At 35.7% G+C, this 21,359-nt stretch overlaps 1 protein-coding gene across 1 annotated transcript in view; it reads right to left on the bottom strand.

Moving 5' to 3' along the window:
- LOC120637450 (dual specificity tyrosine-phosphorylation-regulated kinase 2) overlaps positions 1-21,359 on the bottom strand; it is a 71,675-nt gene that overhangs the window by 18,433 nt on the left and 31,883 nt on the right. Inside the window, exons 3-8 of the mRNA XM_039909299.1 lie at positions 16,519-16,682; positions 9,102-9,379; positions 5,953-6,091; positions 2,941-3,112; positions 308-451; positions 81-210 (exon numbers count right to left, since the gene is read on the bottom strand). Of these exons, the coding sequence (XP_039765233.1) occupies positions 81-210; positions 308-451; positions 2,941-3,112; positions 5,953-6,091; positions 9,102-9,379; positions 16,519-16,682 (1,027 nt within the window). The remainder of the gene's footprint in view (positions 1-80; positions 211-307; positions 452-2,940; positions 3,113-5,952; positions 6,092-9,101; positions 9,380-16,518; positions 16,683-21,359) is intronic.

Consider the following 21,359-nt stretch of genomic DNA (forward strand, 5'->3'; position numbering starts at 1 on the left):
GGATATCACCACTCTAACTTGAAACGCAATTTAGTCTAATTCTGGAAATCAGTCACAAGATCAATAAAAAAAAGACTTACTCTAAACATCGATGTAGAAAATGCAGGAAGGCGGGATCATCGCTTCGGACGGCTGTCGAGAGAGTCCTTGAACCCGGTCTTCGTTTCCGACCCTTGGAGTTTGTAACCGTGCGTGGTGATCCTTTTGAGTCTGTAGCGAAAAAATCGTTTGATTAGATGAATGTAGAGTTGCTCAGTTAGTATGCGTAATTACGAGTAAAAAATTCTTACTTCTAATATGCTCTTACCAAAGAACAGCCGTTTCCTCGTAGCGTGCAGCAGCAGGTCTGGTGGTGGTGGCCCCAGCAGCTCCATGATGCAGGCGAGCTGTTCCGACTCGTGCTCCCCCGGGAACAGCGGGTAACCCGTGTGGAGTTCCGCAAGGATGCATCCTGGAGTCAGATTATTAAACCTTCATCATAATGGATCTGGTATAATCAGTATGATTGATACTGGTATTTTTTTATTTTATTCCACTACAAGTTAAGCCCTTGACTGCAATCTCACCTGGTGGTAAGTGATGGTGCAGTCTAAGATTATAGTGGGGTAATCTAATATAGGGAGTGTGGTAGTCATACCCCTAATCGGTCTCTACGCGACATCGCACCGGAACACTAAATCGCCTAGCAGCACGTTTTTGCTGATAGTGTGGTAACTAGCCACGGCCAACGTCGACCCGACACCAGACAAAACAGACAGATTGTGGTTTACGAGCCCTGGGTTCTATTTCCAGACCATACAGAATTTTTGGGTTTTTCTGTAAACAAAACTCTCCGTACCCAGCGAACGAAAAAACATAGAAGTTGCCCCTTCGAACAAACTTTTATTCTTGCGCACGCACCATGAATTGAATCGCACCGTACTTTATTGTTTCTACTGTACTGTGGCATGCAGCAAGGGAGCAGCCGTTATTGGGATGCCCTTTCATTTGATACTAATATTAAGTTAATTGTGAAAAAATAAGTAAGGCGCCATTTTGTGGTGGCGGCCATCTTGAACAGATTTTCATCAAACATACCTAAGAACATTCTCGACTAATTAACCTTTCAAACAAAAAAACAAAAACGAAATCAGTTCACCTGTTAGAGCGCTATGATGCCACAGACATATATTTAATTATAGCATCCCACCATTTTGCGTCCTGCGTACCTACAATACCTATCCTTACCATACAACTAACCTACTTACTTCTATCGTTTCTTAATTTTTTTTAAGTTATTTTAATAGATATTTCTTTTGACTCACTATTATGTCTATGGTACTTATCTATGGTGGTTATAACGCCACTATTTTACCACCTTAATTATACATCGCTTATTTACGGCAACAATTTACTGAATTCTTTATGAAATATATGTTATTTACAAGCAATTTGTAACCAGTTAGTGCCAAACCAACGAAGCTTTAATCGTTTCCTATGTTTCGTACCCCAGTTCAGTGCTCTTAATCTAGAGACGCTGTATTATGTAATATATGGCATATTTTATGTCATACTCATCACTTAACAGTTAAGGGCCCTCCCAAGCATATTTATGTGAGATATTTTTTTTGCTTCCGATTTTATTGTTATATTTATAGGCTTTTAATGTTAATTATTTTGAGCTAAAAACATAATGTGGGTAAAATTACAAATACTCCTTCGAATATACGTTACGTTTTATGTGTATATACGAAATCATCATCATTGTCATCAAAAAATTAGCGGCCCAGTATAGGACACAAATCAGAGGTTTCCTCTCAGAATGTTTATGCCGTAGTCCACCGCGCTGGCAAAGTGAGAATTGGTAAACTTTACACACCTTTAAGAATGAAAAGAACTCTCCTCTACTTTACAGTAAGAGATATTTTAAATGCTTAAATTAAAAACGCACAAAACTCCGAATCTGACTCGATGCCTACGAAAGGGAAGCTAGGGCCATAACCATTAGGCTATCGCCGCTTCGCATTAACCAATCTTTCTGTACTTTTTAATTCAGGTATATAATGTAAAGCTGAAGAATTTCTATTTTTGAACATAAACGACTCGTGAGTGTAGATATGTGTTTGGATTATCAATCACGAGGAGGCTCGTGAGGCTTTACGTTATCCGGAATTTAAAAAAATAAAGTTTTTTTTTACAAAAACAGTTACTTAACTGTTTTGCTTCAAGTTATTAATCTTGCTATCTTCAAATTTTTCTCGCTAATTAATTTATCGCTAGCCTTCATAGCCTTATATCGCTTCGAAGGTAGCCCCTTAACAATAATATATGCAAAATACGTGAATCCGTCTTGTATTGCGTAAACGAGGCAGACTTTTAGGTATGTCGATTCTTGGTGTTTGCGGATCGCACGTGGCGCCTTTCTCTCGGCTTTCTACAAACCTGTCGCTTACGTAATACCCGCTACCGCTCAAATGCCTTAAAAATTACGAAACTGTTCACGCGACTACAACCTCTATTACAGTTTGCGTAAGATCATAATAGTGTTTATCAATTCCGTGTACTATTCACAACTTTTTGGACACCACTGTTATAGAGGTCAAAGATTCGCCAACAGGTTTGTTGGTTATGGCTCAGTTTACCCATAAAAGCTGCTAACTTCATACCCGAATGTTACAATATATTGTTATTGTAAAAGAAACTTTTTTTGGGTAGGTCCTTATCATAAGTGCTTCGAAGGGAATCTGCTTCTTTTTATGCAAGCTTATTTTTTCTCGTCAAAGTTCATCAAATCAAACCAAGTTTTCTATATTTATTATTTTCTTATTTAAACGATTTCGCCTCGTCAGAAGTATATTCATCAGCTTTCTTAGTACCCATAACTTACTTTGGGGCTAGATGGCGATGTGTGTATTGCGTAAAAAAGTATAGCTTCAATAAATAAATTAAATGAATGCTCACCCATACTCCACATGTCAATCGGTGTGCCGTACTGCAGGCCCAGTATCACCTCTGGGCTTCTGTAGAACCGCGACTGGATGTAGGTGTAGACCCTCGCGTGCGTGTAACAAGAGCTGCCGAAGTCTATGACCTTGATTGAAGAACTGCCGCGAGCTTTGAGCAGGATGTTTTCCTGGAACACACATAAAGATATCTAGAGCCTAGACAATTTGTTAAGCCAGATTTTTAACTCTTTGCTGTGTTGTGTGTTTTTGCCTTTGGTTGTCGGAAGAGATCGCCATGTAGCGATAAGGCCGCCAATTGTATACTTTTTGTTAAATTTTTATTTATAATTTTACTATATGTTTATGTGGTGTACAATAAAAGTGTATTCATTCATTCGTTTATTTCAAGTACTAAATATAAATTAAATTAGAAAACACATTCCCCTAAGATACAGGATTTCCTGGTTTAAGGGTCAGAATTCCAAAGATTGGTCGTACTGAGTTTTTCTTATAAATATTTTCTTTTTCTATTTCTAACATACTAACTACTATTTTTCTAAACTAACATTAATATTTACAAAACATATAAGCCGTCTAACTGTTCACTTATGGGACGAACTTTACTTTCACTTACTTTAAGCCAGATTATGGAATTTGATCGCCCCGTGCAAAATTTATATTCGCGACGTATGGTGTAAGTTTAAACTGACGAGACGAGCTTGCTATTCCAAAGATGGGAATTTACGGGAAACGTTTTTACTAGGTGTTCAACCATACAAAATATACCTTATACTTTAGACGAATGATTTTCAAATGTTTATTTCAGTTTTTAACAAAGTAATCAAAATAAGTTGATTGAGGTCATTTTGACGGCCGATTGGCGCAGTTTGCAGTGACCTTGCTTTCCGAGCCAAAGGCCGTGGGTTCGATTCCCACTACTGGAAAATGTTTGTGTGATGAGCATGAATGTTTCTCAGTGGCTGGGTGTTTATATGTAAATTCTAAGTACTTATGTATATTATTCATAAAAATATTCATCAGTTATCTTAGTACCCATAACACAAGCTACGCTTACTTTGGGGCTAGATGGCGCTGTGTTTATTGTTGTTGTATATTTATTTATTATTATTTATTTATTTCGATTCCCACTACTGGAAAATGTTTGTGTGATGAGCATGAATGTTTCTCAGTGGCTGGGTGTTTATATGTAAATTCTAAGTACTTATGTATATTATTCATAAAAATATTCATCAGTTATCTTAGTACCCATAACACAAGCTACGCTTACTTTGGGGCTAGATGGCGCTGTGTTTATTGTTGTTGTATATTTATTTATTATTATTTATTTATTTAACAAGGTTTTTTCCACCATTTAGTCGTGTCGGATATCTTGTCGGATGTGTTGTTGTCTTGTATTTGAAATTTGTCATAGTGTATAGTATTCTACTAGTCAAACATTTGATACCCATATTGAGGGAGGTAAGTAAAGTTGTGCAACTCGTCATATTGTGGCTTCGGCTATCTTGGACTGATTTTCATCAAACACAGCGAAGAACACTCCAAAGCAATCTACCGTTCATTCAATAAAAAAAAATCGTTTCAGCCTTTTGTTAGGATTTGGGAAGTCCTAATAGATTATTATACTATGTAAATACAGTGTTTTCCCAACAATATAAAGTACTACGTGGTAATGATAACCTAGTTGTATAAAATTCGACCAAAAACTGGGATATTGTGGGACACGAAACCGAAGAGAAATTGTGCAGTACTAGATAACATTTTGAAATCTCGTAGATTATCTCATTGGCTCATTGTTGCGTAGCTGCTAATCGAATTTTGTACGAAATTCGATTAGCAGGTAGGTACGCAAAAATAAACGAATTCTATTCGAAAGTAGGTAGGCACCGATCTTGCCAATAACTTTACTCACACAGATTGCCGTTCGTCGTAATTATTTCATTCGCGTACAATAAGTTATGCGTAAAATTTTCCCATAAGTACTAACATTAATCCCAATATCCACTCTTTTGAGAATTGTTTTAAAATAAATTAAGTATAGAGATATATTTTAAAAACCAATTTTATCTATCATTTATTTATATAGGTACTTTTTACTTAAAAAATTATAAAAAAATAACACTCCACCACTCCTCCGCTTGCGAGGCTTTTGAGTACCCAAGCAACCGGCGGTCAGGGCTCCAGAGTGAGGAACCTCCTCACAGTAAGCGCCGTTTCAAGACCTACTGCCTTCTGTAGACCCTTGATCCAACACACCAAGCAAAAGCTTCTTAAGATGTTGGTCAAAGCTTTTCGCGAGAAGACCATTGACTGAAGTGTAAAATAACTATCGGGACATCACCGGTTGACTCAACACTCCACATGGCGGTTATCTGACGGCCGATTGGTGCAGTGGGCAGCGACCTTGCTTTCGCAGTCCAAAGCCTTGGGTTCGTTTTCCACAACTGGGAAAGGTTTATGTAATGAACATGTGTGTGTTCCAGTGTCTGAGTGTTTATGTGTATATTATAAGTATTTTTGTATATTATTCATAAAAAATATTCCTCATCAATCTTAAGAATTATTCAGAGTAAAGTTAACATCTCCCGAGAATGATCCGGTATCGGGGCAAAACGTGCGTAAAGAGTAGGTACATTACCGAAGATCTGTTTGGTGTGTGGAGTAGGTATAAAGATTGAGGAAATTATAAATTACACCATACAGATTCTCCCGCTTTTCGCTGAGTGTAGAGTTTCGCTTAATTTTCATAACATTTCTTTTTTTTCTTTACCGGTGAAATCATTGATATTTAATTGCTTAAAACGGACATAACTCCACCAAATTGTACTCTCTTGATATGTATTTATATCTCTGTAACTACTTTTTTTCTTTAGTGTACAATAAAAGTGTATTCATTCATTCATTCAATCAATCATTCATTTATAACGCCGAAAATTTAGCCTACCGGGTACCAAACCAGGTTCTTCAGAAAGGGTAATCGAAATGTACTATTGTATATTTGTATACTTACTGGTTTAAGATCGCAATGTATTATGTTCTCGCTCTCCAGTAGCCTCAGACAGCGCAGCAGTGAGCTCGCAAACCTTCTGATGAGACTGAGGCTGAAGCCCTGGTAATTGTTCTTCTTGATTAGCTCGTACAGGTTGATACTGTCGGACAAAAGAAACGTTCGTTACACTAGTTATTGTGATTCGATTGTAGAACCTCGCAAACTAAAACGGGACCTAAAATGTTAGGTTTCCGTTTCGCGCACTTTCCAATTTACACTCTTTTTTGTAATTCTTTGTCAGAGAGTCGCAGTTTCAAGTCCCGTCGGTTCCGAAATGTTTATATGCATTTTGAAAATTTATAAAGATATTTTATAAAATTAAAATAAAAGCATCCGTTATTGTAAAATTATAACCATTGATTTAATATGTTATACAATTAATATTTCTTATTATAGTCACAAATTATTATTTAGGAACATAATAAGTTTTCTGGCCCTCCTATACAACCAAAAGTATGTAGCAGTGGCGTGCATAGAGGGTATACACAGGGTATGCAAACGATACAAAATGAAGAAAATCTTCAGCAGTACCAGTTATAAAAAAACTTAATGATAGGCATTTTGAGAGTTATAAAAAGCCTACCCTCAAGTATTTATAACTCATACTGGAGATTTTTTCATGTTATATCATCTGCATATACTGTGCATACCCTCTATTCACGCCACTGGTATGACTGGTATGTAGTGTGTGATTACTCTACGTTTTTAGATATTTAGTGAATTATATTGTTGAACCTAGGACCTAAGGCCTAAGGTCTTAGTTCCCCGGGCGTCTAGTTAGGCCAACAAGAGGGGCATACAATTGCGGTTTTTAGTTCGGTGAAACCCCCCCCGCCTCAAATGGAGGGAATGCCACATAACCTATGTCCTGACCAAAGCACAATGGTAGCCTCATCTTCCACCGCGACAAAAAATTAAAAAATGTAATAAAGGAATGGCTCCTAAATGTTGAGACAGTAAGCAGGCAATAAGAAAGTACCAGAAGTAAGTACCAGCTTAATTCATTCAGTTCGGAATCTTTTCTTTGGATTGATCTCCAATAAGACCGCCCATAACTTACAATCACATAACTTCATTTTAAAACATCATAATACACAATGCCATTACGACCTTCAGCATTATCATCCCCAAGATCTTTAATAACATTGAATTAATGTTGTATTAAAGGTTAATGGAAACGGCTAATGCAGCTACCCAAATTAATCATAATAGATAGCTTTTAACTTCTTCCTGGTACGGCATGACACAGCCGCAACGGTGCCTTTCATTAGCCTCTGCGCGTGGAGCTCGAATCGATACGTCTTAAGATCCTTCGCTTTTTTGCAATTGCAATTTTGCAAAGTTCTGCATGTTTGAAGGGAAGTTTGCTTTCGAAGAAATTCCTATAATTCTTTCGAATTTAAGGAAGTTTTCTGCGGTTAACTTGATTGATGTGCAATTTGGCGAGGATTTTGGGGTATCACGCGAACGACGTTGCGGGTCAATGCTTGCAATTTTGCTATTTGCGGTTTTGGTGGTGGGTTCGAATCCATTATTCATACATTATTATAATCACTCATCGTCATCATCATCATCAACACATTACCGGCACGGGTTTCCTCTCAGAATGAGAAGGGTTTAGACCGTCTGCCAAGTCTGGCCAAGTGCGGATTGGTAGACTTCACACGCCGTTGAGAACATTATGGAGAACTCTCAGGCATGCAGGTTACCTCACGATGTTTTTCTTCACCGTTTAAATCACGTGATATTTAAATTGCTTAAATTCAAACGCGTTTAACTCCGAAGAGTCAGTGGCGCGTGCCGGGGCTCGAACTCGGTCTCCACGGAAGGAAAGACGTAGCCTGATCTACTAGGCTATCACAGCTTTTTATAATAATCATGAATAGTGTAAAAAATGTTGACAAGTCATTAAATTTGTTGGGTACATTACTTCTTACGGGTGCCCTGCGGCCAACTATCTTTCACAGCTTTATGTCATACTAGCGTGGACTTCAGAATTGGATCTAAAGCTTCGCTCGTTAACAATTTTTAATCTTACCAAGGGAACTATGAGAGATCGGAATAAAATGTACATGTCCTTTTCCATAGCATTAGTGAATGTATACCAAATTACAAGTTTTCCCGCGGTTTAGCTCGTAAATATTTTTTTATTTTCCCCGGGAACTACTTAAAGAATCGGATAAAAGGTAGCTTATGTTCTTTTCCATGTCAAAAGCTACATGCATGCCAATTTTCATTCAAATTCGTTCAGCCGTTTTTGCGTCATTGAGTAGCAAACATCCACACTTTGACATTTACAATATTAGTTAGTAGGATATTTTTTTTATTACCACTAAATTAGATCTAGTTTTATCATATATCATTCTACCAGTCTACTACGAGTCTCCTCTTTGAATAACTAATGATTGCGGATTAATAGACTTCACACGCCTTTCAGAGATGTCGAACTCTCAAGAATGGGCATTTCCTCATGATGTTCTCGTACTTTCCTAACTCTTTCAAATGCATAGAATTAAACAAAAATAACAGATGTATTTATTCGTAACCCACTGACAATCGAAAGATGTTATAAACTTTAGGTATCTGTGAAATTCGGAAGCACACAAACTTCAATCGTGAGGACGGTTTTAAGTTAGCAAGTGTGTGGACCCCAGTGGTAGAATTATGCAGACCAAGAAAGCATCGTACAGCTTCTCAATTTAAAAGTGACGTTGTCAGAGTAGTGTGTCGAACAGTTCGTGAAATACCGACAAAAAGAACACGAAAACGGGTAGTCAGATTCTGCCCTTGTCATCCAACTTGACATCTCGTAACTACGCAGTCCCGTCGTGACCACGATCCATGCAACTGGGTCGAAATATCGACAAATCCAAAAATATTATAGTGGTATGTACCCGTTGAACTATATTTAAGAAATGTCGATTAACCACGAAAATCTTAGTTTAAAATCTTTAAATCTGTGAAATCTGTATGGAGTTCTGTGGATGCGGCGTTAGTTTATGTGGAAACACAGTAGGGCTGCATAACAGTTCGCTTTTATCATTGTGAAACAAAACACTATTGGATATTCATAATAAACAAAACAATGAGAAGAAAAGTAAATTCCTTACCTCATAAGCTCGAAACTGATACACAAATGGTTTCTAAAGTAAAAATAGTCCAGCATGTGGATGACGTTGTGCGCTTGGTCTTTGTCCTTCAACCTCAGGTGGTCTAGCACCCTCACTTCCACCAGGGCCTGGTGATGGAACCGCTTCTTGTTCCTGATGATCTTGATGGCCACTTGGTTTCCGGAGCGGTGGTCCAAGGCCCGTATCACCTGGCCGAAGGAACCTTTGCCGATCACTTCTAGGATCTCGTACCGGTAGGCTATGTGGTCGTGGATTTGCTGCAAGTGGAAAGAACAAGGGTTTTGTAAAGCAAGCGTCAGGAAGATATAACCAAAAATTTATTATATTTCTTCCACAACATCTTAATGTCTAATGCCTTAGAATAAATATTTTTAAAAATGAAATTATTAAGCACTATTCCACATAATCTTTAGGGAAATCATATATATATATTATTTTTTAAGTGTTTCTTTTTTGTTTCAACTTTAATTTTATCTTTACTTTTTATTTAATTTCATTCCAAGTTGTGTACACATACTTTGGGTTGTTATTACTTATATTTAGATCTACTTTTAGTTATTACCTGTTTTGTGTACCTAATAACAATAAACATTGCCCGTTTTCTTTTTTATTTATTTATTTATATATTAACTCATCACACAAAACATACATCTAGGTCTTAATTTCCGTACAACCAGCCGTTGACGATTTTTTTCTTGGTTAGTCTAATAGATAAAACCTAAGAATTGCTTTAATCGGATTCCTAGTGATTCAGGTGGTTCCTGACCCGGATTAGGCGGATAAAAACCAAAATGTATAGATACAAATACATACACAATTTAAATAAATACACTAAATATATAAATATAAAATATACATAATATTTATAAATATATAAAATACATAATATATGTACGTACTACGTAGTGGAAACAATCGCCAAAATTCCTGTTTATAAAACTGTAGTTCAAATTAAAAGAATTTAAGGCACTGGAATAGCGTCAAAGATGTCTTATTGTTTTGACTTTACCATGCTAGTTACGTTTGTTATCAATGGAAGAGATTCACGGAATTGCCGCATTGACAAATTGAAGGAAATGATGAGATTGCATGTCAGATTTGGGTTCAGTTCAGTTTGTATTGCGATTGGGTAGCACTATTTTGAAAACGGTGTGACGGGACGGAGGTCATTTCCGCGAATGAATAATTGGATGTACTAATTATCTTTACTTATAATAAAACTGTAACTGGAAGATTTCTGTATATTTAATATATTTTGAAAATTTTGACTGGGGGATGCTTTGTAATCGATACTGAGTCCAAAACAGATTTTTATTTAATTTTTGTGTGTTTGTCTGTCGGGTCATCACGTGAAAACTACTGAACGGATTTAAATAAAATTCGGTATAGTGGTAGCTGATATTTCGGGTCAAAATATAGGCTACTTTTTATCCCCATAAACAATGACCTTCTCCCAGGAAATTAGATGAAAATTTTTATCAATTTATATCATATCATAGCTCCGTTAAATTTGAACCGATTTTAATATTTCTTTTTTTATTTGAAAGTATATACTATCACGCATGTATTATGTAATTTTAACGAAGATCTGATAAATATTGTCGGAGACAAAGGACCTAACTCTTCACAGATAACAGCGAGTAGCAAGGCATATGAGAAAACGATCGAATGCACGCGTACCATCCTTCTTATAATATAAATGCGAAAGTTAGTATGGATGGATGGATGTATGGATGGATGGATGTATGTATATATGGATGGATGCAATGTTTAAAGTAATCATTATTACCGACAAAAAAGTCCGGGAAGCTAAATGTCTAAATGTTACACAATAGCCGCTTTTTGTTATAATTTGTCAATCAAAACACGGGTACAATCTTAAGATAGTGACGTTCCTATTAGATCCTTATCTAATGAAATAGTTTTATAGTTAAAATTGATTGTATACCTGCAAATTCCTCTTTAAATTATTCAAATGGGACCTATCGTTTAGACGTTACGACGGGTATAGAAATGCTAAAAGATATAAAATCCGATATTTATATCCGGGTCAGCTAGTTATTATATATTATAGACAAGGCGGCTTAGGCTTCAGCTGGTGCGCTGATATCTTTTCTTGTGCTTTTTGTTTTTTTGATGGTCGTCCTTTCTATTTTTAAACTGTTTCACTACATACTCAATCAAGACTCTGTATAAGACTGATGAAAAAGGCGACACTAACAATAAAAAAAATAAAAAGTGTGTGTCAGCTCCGACGCACAACTGGAGTTTACTCCTTAAGTACGATTGTCGAAACATACACAAAAAGAGTTTATTAAACTGAATAAAGATCAATACCATATGAAAGGGTAAATTAAAAATCCTGTGCAATTTATTCACACACGGCGGATGTGTAACTTCTTAAAAGTAGCCTACGAGATATTGAGGTGGATGTAGAGTATCTGGACTATGAAGATAAATGTAATGTTTATTATTTAGTTTCCATAGTAACTAGAATAGGTAAAAAAATGTATTATGTTTTCTATCTCACTCTGACTTATACATTTATGTGTTTGTTTCTTTATCTAGATGTTATTCGGTTTCCTTGGTAACTTAAATAGGAAAAATAAGTTAATTAAGCGAAAGCGACGTTGCATGTTTGCGCATCACGGTTGCCGGGCATGCAACGTCGCAAAGCGAAAACGCAACGAAGTCATTCATTAGTAGATTTTACTCCTCACATTTTTCTCATACCGGGCGCCTTATTTATGAAAATCGATTCTTAAGGAGTAAACTCCAATAAATAAAATAAATAAAGACATTCCATAGGTGCATAGCTCTATTGCCGATAAAGCTGTTAAATGTATACTCTAACTTCTTCTCTTGAGCTGTGTTTTAAGCCATTGGTTCCCTGGAAGAGATCGCTACGTAGCAATAAAGCCGCCAAATTGAATACTTTGTGTTAATTATTTCTTTACAACTGGCTTCTGCCCGCGACGTCGTCTGCGTTGAATTCGGAATTGGGTCCAAAGCTTCGTTCGTTAACAATTTTTAATCCTACCAGGGTAACTATTTGAGAGCTTGCTATAGAATCACAGCAACCTCAGCATCATGTTTAGATAATATTTTTCTCAACTGTGATATCTTAGGTAAATCGATAATAACCAACTTAAGATCAGATCATTGTGGCCAACAAATTACTGTTTTGAATAATATAAACAAAGATGAACATATCGTCAAGTGTAGGCCGATAACTAAGAGCAAATTGACGCGATTCAAAGGTGAAATATCATCCAAAATTCCTGCCCTTGTCTTTAAGAACGGTCATCCTGACAGCATTTATGGTACGCTCTTTAATATTATAGAAAATGAATTTAACAAAATATTCAATTTCAAACATATAGATTTCAATAAAAAAATAAAGTTTAGCGATTGGGCAACTATTGGCATATACAAAAGTAGAGATAATTTGTATGAGCTCTATAGTGAAAAACAATATAACCATACTCCAGCTTTCCTACAACACGTAAAAATGTAGTCTAAAACGTTTAAGAACGTTTGCTTTCATGCTAAGTCGCTATACTTTAAGGATCAAATCATAAAATCGGATAACAAAGTACAAACAACCTGGAAAATTGTTAATAATGAAACTGGGAAAGCTAAATCTCGCAACGTAAACTTTGAATTAATTATTAATGATAATAAAGTTACCGCTGACAGTGAGGTTGCAAGTACCTTTGAAAACTTTTTTCAGAGTGTTCCTATTTTGTTGACTGATTCACTTAATTCTTCACCTACTGCAGCTCAGAGTTTATTGAGGAACAACGTTAATGAGTGCAACGTTTTATTTAATTTTAAACATATATCTGCATATGATATAATAAAGAATTTTAAGTTGTTGAAACAGAAAAAAACCGGTGATTTATGGGGTATGTCTGTAATGGTAATATCTAACATTATAGACGTTATTGCCCCTTACTTAGCCATACTTTTTAATGAATGTGTTGATAGAGGTACTTTTCCAAATTTAATGAAACATAGTAAACTTATACCTCTATTTAAATCTGGCAATAAAAACGACATTAACAATTACAGACCCATTTCAATCTTACCAGCTCTTAGTAAGGTCTTTGAAAAAATTATATTAAATCAACTTTTGAATCACTTCAATGTAAATAACTTACTACATCCGGAGCAGTAGGGTTTTACTAAAGGTCGTAGCACCACGGATGCAGGCGCTAAACTTTTAAAACATGTGTACGATGCCTGGGAACGTTCGCAGAATGCCATTGGTGTTTTTTGTGATCTATCCAAAGCATTCGATTGTGTTGATCATAAAACCTTGCTTCTTAAACTAGCCCATTATGGTATCAAAAACGTTGCACTAAATTTGGTTGCCTCTTATCTCAGTGACAGAACCCAAAGGGTTTGCATAAAAGACATTAAGTCGCAGGGGTCGGCTACGTCAATGGGTGTCCCACAGGGTTCAATCTTGGGTCCCTTTCTATTTTTGGTGTATATAAATGATCTACCACACTATGTCAGTGAAACCTGTGACATTGTACTGTTTGCTGATGATACATCTCTAATTTTTAAAACTGATAGAGGTAGAGACAACTCTGACGATGTAAGCCGTGCTATGTCGCATGTGTCGCACTGGTTTACTGTCAATAATTTACTTTTAAATGCAAAAAAAACTAAGTGTGTGGATTTATTTTACCAAATGTAAAGAAAGTTAATAAAAATATAATAATAAATGGAGAATCACTAAAAATGGAAGATTCCACAGTTTTTCTGGGCATGACCTTGGATTGTAAGCTTCAGTGGGGTACCCATATAGATACACTAGCAGGTAAACTAAGCTCGGCTGCCTACGCCGTCAGGAAAATTAGACAGATTACTGACGTAGAAACAGCAAGACTTGTTTACTTCGCGTACTTTCATAGTGTGATGTCTTACGGGATCTTATTATGGGGCAAAGCTGCTGATATTGAAACTATATTCATATTGCAGAAAAGAGCTGTACGGTCAATATATAAACTTAAATCACGTGAATCCCTCCGTGAAAAATTTAAAGAAATTGGTATACTTACGGTAGCCTCACAATACATTTATAACAATATAGTATTTGTAAGACAACATATTAGTCTTTATAAACAAACAGTGGATATAAACAGTCGACTTACTAGAAATGGTCATAAATTAGTGACATCTGCATATCGTCTGCGAAAGGTGCAGAAGTCATTTGTGGGATTGAGTATACGCTTTTATAATATGATTCCTAAGGTAATTTTGGACCTACCAATGCATAAGTTTAAAGAATGTGTTAAAACACATTTATTACAGCGAGGTTATTATACAATTGATGAGTTTCTTAATGACAAGGTTGCTTGGAAGCATCCGGCTCCGCTTTCATCTCTCACAAGATAGAAAAATGAATGTTAAAATATAAAATGTAAATTTTTGATGTTGGAAAAGAGCAACTGCTGAGTTTCTTGCCGGCTTCTTCTCGGTAGAATCTGCCTTCCGAACCGGTGGTAGAGTCACTACACACGGACACACTTGACGTTTCAAAAGTGCTTGTATTAGGCCTACTTGAAATAAATGAATTTTGAATTTTGAATTTTTTGAATTTTGAATGCACATGCAATTTCAAAGATGTCTGTCCGCGGCTTATCTCGTGAATAATTTTCAATTTTCTTTCGGGAATTACTTAGAAAGTCGGGATAAAAGGTATGCCATGTCAAAGGCTACATGCATGCCAAATTTTATTCAAATCCCGTTCAGCCATTTTTGCGTGATTGAGTAACAAACATCCACACATTTATAATACTAGTAGGAGTAGGATTTAGCTGTATGTTTAAAAATTGTAATCATTCATTCATTTCCTACAAACAATAGAGCTATTGCTCTAAGATACAATCGCTACATAGCGATCCCTTCCAGACAGCAAAAAGTCTTAAAAGAAGATAGACACCATGTAGGTGTTACAAATATTACATGCACCCACATGACATATCTTACATACAATAAAAGCTTTACATTTAATATTCATCTATATAGACGTAACGTCCTACGTTTTGGGCGGGGCATTAGCCTCCTCCTTCATAGAAGAAGCCACAGAATTAAGAACATACAGAAGCCGCGTACACCACTAATATTGGAGCATCATAAACCACTCCACTTTAAAATGGTTTCTCGAACAAACGGTTAGTCACTTCATACCATTTAGCAGATGACAGTAATTATGTTACCTCTAATGTTCTAAGAGATCACCATAAAATGTGGAAATGGGAAAAAGTTTGTGAGCTGGCAACATTCTGCGGGTGTAAAGTGCGCGTAAGTTTTCACTGTTTTTGGCCACAATGCACTGCATACTTTGATGACTGAATCAGGAATCTGTATGTTATGTAATATTACCAGTCTTATAATGACTGTAGCACCATAAGGTCAATAAAGGTCCGTATTGTGCCACAGTCGCTATAAGACTGACTATAAAACTGAAAAAGGCATATAGTTTCGGCATCGACGGTAGGAGTGCCGTAGCCTAATTGGTTAAAGCGCTCAGGCCGCGTTTGCCAGAGAGTTGCAAAAAATGTTTATATGCATTTTAAATTTATAAACTCAATAAAGCTTATTTTTATTCTCAGTTGTGGGAATCTAAATTAAATTCACATCTTTATTCGTGTGATTGCAGGTTTAAAAATTTGATGTTATAATAAAGCAAAACAAGTTCCGTGCTATAAATTACAATCTGCCATTCTATGGCATGCGAATTATAATAACACTTTAATAATAATAAATGTATTTTTCAATTTTATACAAAACTTGATTTACCGTGCCACGCTTTGCTGTGGCACATTGTGATTGAATGGTTGAGAAAAATAGATAAAAACAATCCTTGATGCGTGCGCGATGATCGTGCTAAAATTTCAGCTCGATCAGTGCAGAACGTTTTGAGTTTTTGAAGCGTACACAAACTAACATAACATTTTTATAGATATAGATTTCCGAAAATTAAGGTATCAAACCTGTAAAATTAAATAACAATGTCCACTTAGAATTTAATAATATAAATTAAACCAAAATAAACACACAATAATTTGGAATTTCAATTTTAGATATTCGTCAGCTGAATAAAACTGATGAAGCATAAGCCATTCAATAATTTAAATCTTAATTTTAGGCAGAGATAAGTCAATTAAATTATTTGGTAATTTGTTATAAATTGTTATTGCCAGACATAAAATAAACATTTCTTTTATATAAAGTGAGGTTTACAAAAGCGAGGTGAGAAAGGTGAGGGACAAAAGTGGTTTATAAAGTGAGGTGAGTGTCTAGGAATGCTAATTCTATCTTTTCCGAATCTAGATTAAAGTTTTTTAGAATGCAGAAGGTAATTCAATAGTTGGTTTACTTTGTTATAGCTGCCGTTCTCGTCATCAAACCCGCAGTTGTTGGGAAGGTTAGACCGCGCCTGCACCTTGTTGGCTTCCAATCCGAGGAACCAAACCTCAGGGTACCTGCGAACCTCCGACCGCTCCCACTCCGACATCCGCTCGCTGTATAACTTGAGGATTTCTGAAAAAAAAAAGAAATATCAATTTAGTTGAACGGAGAGAATTTTTTTATATTATATGTGTATAATTTAATTAATTTGTAATTTATCTAAGTATTATTTTGTGTACACTGTACACCCTATCCCTTATTAACTTCATGTACTAAATTTTGATAGAGATCGCTTTTAAACGATAAGGCCGCCTATTGTACCTTTTTTTCTTTATTTTCAATTTAATGTTTACCATGAAATATGAAAATGAGAAATAGATTGTAAGCTCGCACAATTCCGCAGGTGTGAAATCAGATGTGCGCGGGGCGTTTTCACCGTTTTTGGGCACAATGCACTTCGTACAATGTTGGTTCTGTAATAGTAAACTTTTCCTATTTCCTGTTACAATGCTTCGGCAGCTAAATAATCATAATCGGGAGACTTTTTATTAGGGATCGATGTCGGGATATATAATTTTTGTCTCCTGCCCATTCAGCCGTCAGCATTAGTGAGTATTTTAATTTTTAATCCTATAAGTAGGAATTTCCGGGTTCAATCTACAGCAGAGTCAATTTAGCAATTTATTATTTCTGAATTTTCTATTTTCTGGTTTTTTTTATTTTTTTAAAAAACTTGGGTATAAATTTTTACTCTAACCAGGTTGCTTTTTAAATAGTTTTAATTGGTGAGATAGTGGTAATCTTCAGTGGCGTGAATAGAGGGTATGCACAGGGTACGCAGATGACATAAAGTGAAGGAAATCTCCAGTACGAGCTATAAAATCTAAATGGTTATGTCGGTAGCAACATTTATGTTTGTATTCTCCTAGTAGTGGAAGCAGGTGATAACCTTTATTCTTTTTTTTTTGGAACAGTTATAATGGCATTTAAAATACTAGCAAGGGTGGCACTGCAATAGTAAAAACTGTGCTGCATGTACACACACATACACTTTAAAGGGAATATAAAACTATTATGGGTTTAATTACTAAACAGCTACAGCTTAGTCATTTAATTATTTAAAGCAACATTTACCGAATCACTGTAATACTTTAACATTGATAATAGCCTAAGTTATTAGAAACACATGATTCAACCTATAGGTAGCTTAGTTTTAAAAATGTTAGAAGGATGTACCTTCTAACATTTTTAAAACTCTTATAATGCTTCCTTAGGTATTTTAAATTTTTTACTGGAGATTTTTTTTTTATATCATCTGCCAGTTTAGGGCTTCGTGCATGCCCGTATGTACGCTGTAGCTTTAGTTTTTAATTAACCAATGTAATTATCTTCATCACGATGTACAATTGTTTGCATACTGTCGGTTCATCAAAAGTGCCATTAATGGGTATTTCTCAATAATGAATTATGACTTAGACTAAGAATATCATAATCTTTTAATATAAATAAATATACTACATTACACACATCGCCAACTAGCCCCAAAGTAAGCTAGTACTAAGATGACTGATGAAGATTTTTATGAATAATAGATACATAAATACTTAAAAGACACACCAACATTTCCCAGCTGTGGGAATCGAAACCACGGCCTTTGACTCAGAAAGGGTCGCTGCCCACTGCGCCAGTCGGCCGTCAATAAATAAAGTTCTCAAGTTTTATTAACTCCGAAGTACAAATATATTTTTCTTCGCCGTTTCCGTGTTCTTTAGCTACTCTCGATTTACAAAAGAGATCTGACAGCACGTTGCCGTGACGCGGCACGGCCTTGACCCGGCCGAGATTGGGCCCTCCCCGTGCACACCCAGCGATCTCAAGCTTTATTTAAACATCCATTGTTAATTTTGTTGAAAAAATATTATGAAGTTTCCAGCTGTCTCACACTTTTTCTATGAACTGTTTATATTTTCTCACTTTAGCACGGCTAGATTGGGCAGGAGACAATTATCTCCCCGGGGAAAGGATAAAAATTTAACTTTTTCCACAGCTTTATCAACTGTAAGAGCATTAGCATCAAACACATGAGCACAAATTGAAATAATATCCAAATAATATATGTGTAATATAGACCTGATATAGTGCTAGTCAATAATTGTTGACATTATTATTCCACATGACGATAATCTGGTGAAAGCTGGAAAGGAAAAAGTATCTAAATACTTGGACCTTGCTCTCGACCTTTGAAAATTATTAAATATATAAAGTTAACCGGGATAAACTTATCTCATCCCATGTTCCCGTGCTTTAGCAGGTGGATACTTTTATTATATCCCCTGTCAGGAGATATATAATCCGGAGATATATAATTTTTGTCTCCTGCCCATTCAGCCGTCAGCATTAGTGAGTATTTTAATTTTTAATCCTATAAGTAGGAATTTCCGGGTTCAATCTACAGCAGAGTCAATTTAGCAATTTATTATTTCTGAATTTTCTGTTGTATGTTTTTAATTTTTTATTTAATTAAACTTGGGTATAAATTTTTACTGTAACCAGGTTGCTTTTCAAATAGTTTTAATTGGTGAGATAGTGGTAATATAAAGGACACCCGGCTTCAGTGGCTTGCATAGAGGGTATAAAGTAAAGGAAATCTCCAGTACGAGTTATAAAATCTAAATGGTTATGTCAGTAGCAACATTTATGTTTGTATACTCCTAGTAGTGGAAGCTGGTGATCACCTTTACTTTTTTTTTTGGAAAAGTTACAATGGAACTTTACATACTAGCAAGTAGATACATTTTTTGACTCCTGCCTGTGCTAGCCCTGCGGTCGGTACAAAACAGCCTAGTCCTAAAATATAATCACATATTATACAAACGCCTAGAAAAGTATCGTATAAAACGATTTTAGCCTAAACACTCAGTAGGACAGATATAAAAACGTGTATCAATGTTTTGCTTTATTTTGAATAAGTTATCAAAGAAGCTTATTAGTTGCATTTATTGGTCGAATATGACCAAAGATAGATTTACAAAGTTATATTAAAATAAACGACACAAACAAAATTTTGCCAAGCCCGAAAATTTTTATTGGTCGCATAAGTGATACAAATGCATAAAGATAAGGTATTCGCAGTGTTCCGAGGTTTCAATTGGCAAAAATATAGGAAAGCTGGCTCACTATCGCGCCCCAACGCTGATTGTGCTTGAATCAGCCCTGTTCAGTCGAATAGTTTATCGGGAGATCCTTCCTATAAATAGAGAGGGAATACTCCCACGCTGCTCCAATACGGTTTCAAATACCTACAATAATAAGTAATGACAGCTTATTTGCTAAGCCAGCTCTCTCTAGTGCAAGGTCCCCCTCCTATGAGATAGAAGACGTAGCATTACCTAATACCTGGGTATAAATGAGAACGAATTAATGAATTATTCAATTAATATTGGAGCAATAATGGCAGAGCAAAGCAACGATCTCATAGACTTTCTATTATAATTACTCAGGAGAGAGGAGTTCCTACCTGGTATTAATGCGAACCAATGAATGGACTAGTCGAGTAGTATTGTAGCTATCCTGGCAGAGCAAAGCAACGATTTCACAGCCTTGCTATTATAATTACTAAGGCGGCTCCAAGCATGCGTAACATTTCGTTCCCAGCATATTTATGCAGACGAAAAACATCTTACTAAGGTTGAGTTCTGCCAGTATTATATGGATTTATATATTTTGACCGCCGATTGACGCAGTGGGCAGCGACCCTGCTTTCTGGCCGTGGGTTCGATTCCCACAACTGGAAAAATATTTGTGTGATGAACATGAATGTTTTTCAGTGCTGGGTGTGTATCTGTATATTATAAGTATTTATGTGTATTATATTCATCAGATATCTTAGTACCCATAGCACAAGCTACGCTTACTTTGGGGCTAGATTGCGATGTGAGTATTGTCGTAGTATATTTATTAATTTTTTGTAAATAAATATACTACATATTTATTTACTAACAGAGATTGTCCAAATTTATCAATGGTCTGGAGTTCATACAAATTCCATACAAAAAAATGGTACCTACCCAAGTACTTAAATATCATTAAAACATTGTTTTTTAATATTTAAAGTACTGGCACTTTAAATATTAAAAAACAATTACTTTGCTTTTGTTGAAGTAAACTTAGTATCTGATGCTAAAAAGCTTACTTTTTTCATATGGATCATATATAAGCAGATACCTAATTATTTATTTTTACCCATTTATAAAATTTAGCCCGTAGAACCAGAGCCCGGCTTTTCACGACAAATAAAACTAGCCCAAACGATACGGTATTCGTTATTAATAAACTATTACCAATAACTTTTTTTGAGAAAATCGACGGACCAAGCCCACGTGATCGTAAGCGGAATCCATCGGCTATACTCTTCGTAAAATACGACCTACAAAATGCCGCCATGTGTATATCAACCTTAAGTTAAGATATTACTAAAATGAAGCTTAGTATGCTATACCTATTCCCCGAAAAGCAGTAGAAACTGTAGTTGTAATTTATAATTACCTCAATCTTTATACGCCACACAGATCTACGGCAATGTACCTTGCACCCACATTTCATAATAATTATAATTATAATTACACCATACAGATTCTCCTGTTTTTCGCGGAGTATAGCAAATTGAGCTTTATTTTCATAATATGTAATGGAATTCCGCAAGGTAACTCCTGCCTGCAGCTGCTTTTATTCAAAGATTTGAAGCAAACTACCCGATTACACCGGCAAACACATCCTTCAGAACAGAACACAGCAGCGCCGCTTGGCCAC

Source organism: Pararge aegeria, chromosome 3 (assembly GCF_905163445.1).
Source record: "Pararge aegeria chromosome 3, ilParAegt1.1, whole genome shotgun sequence".
NCBI classification, from domain to species: domain Eukaryota; kingdom Metazoa; phylum Arthropoda; class Insecta; order Lepidoptera; family Nymphalidae; genus Pararge; species Pararge aegeria.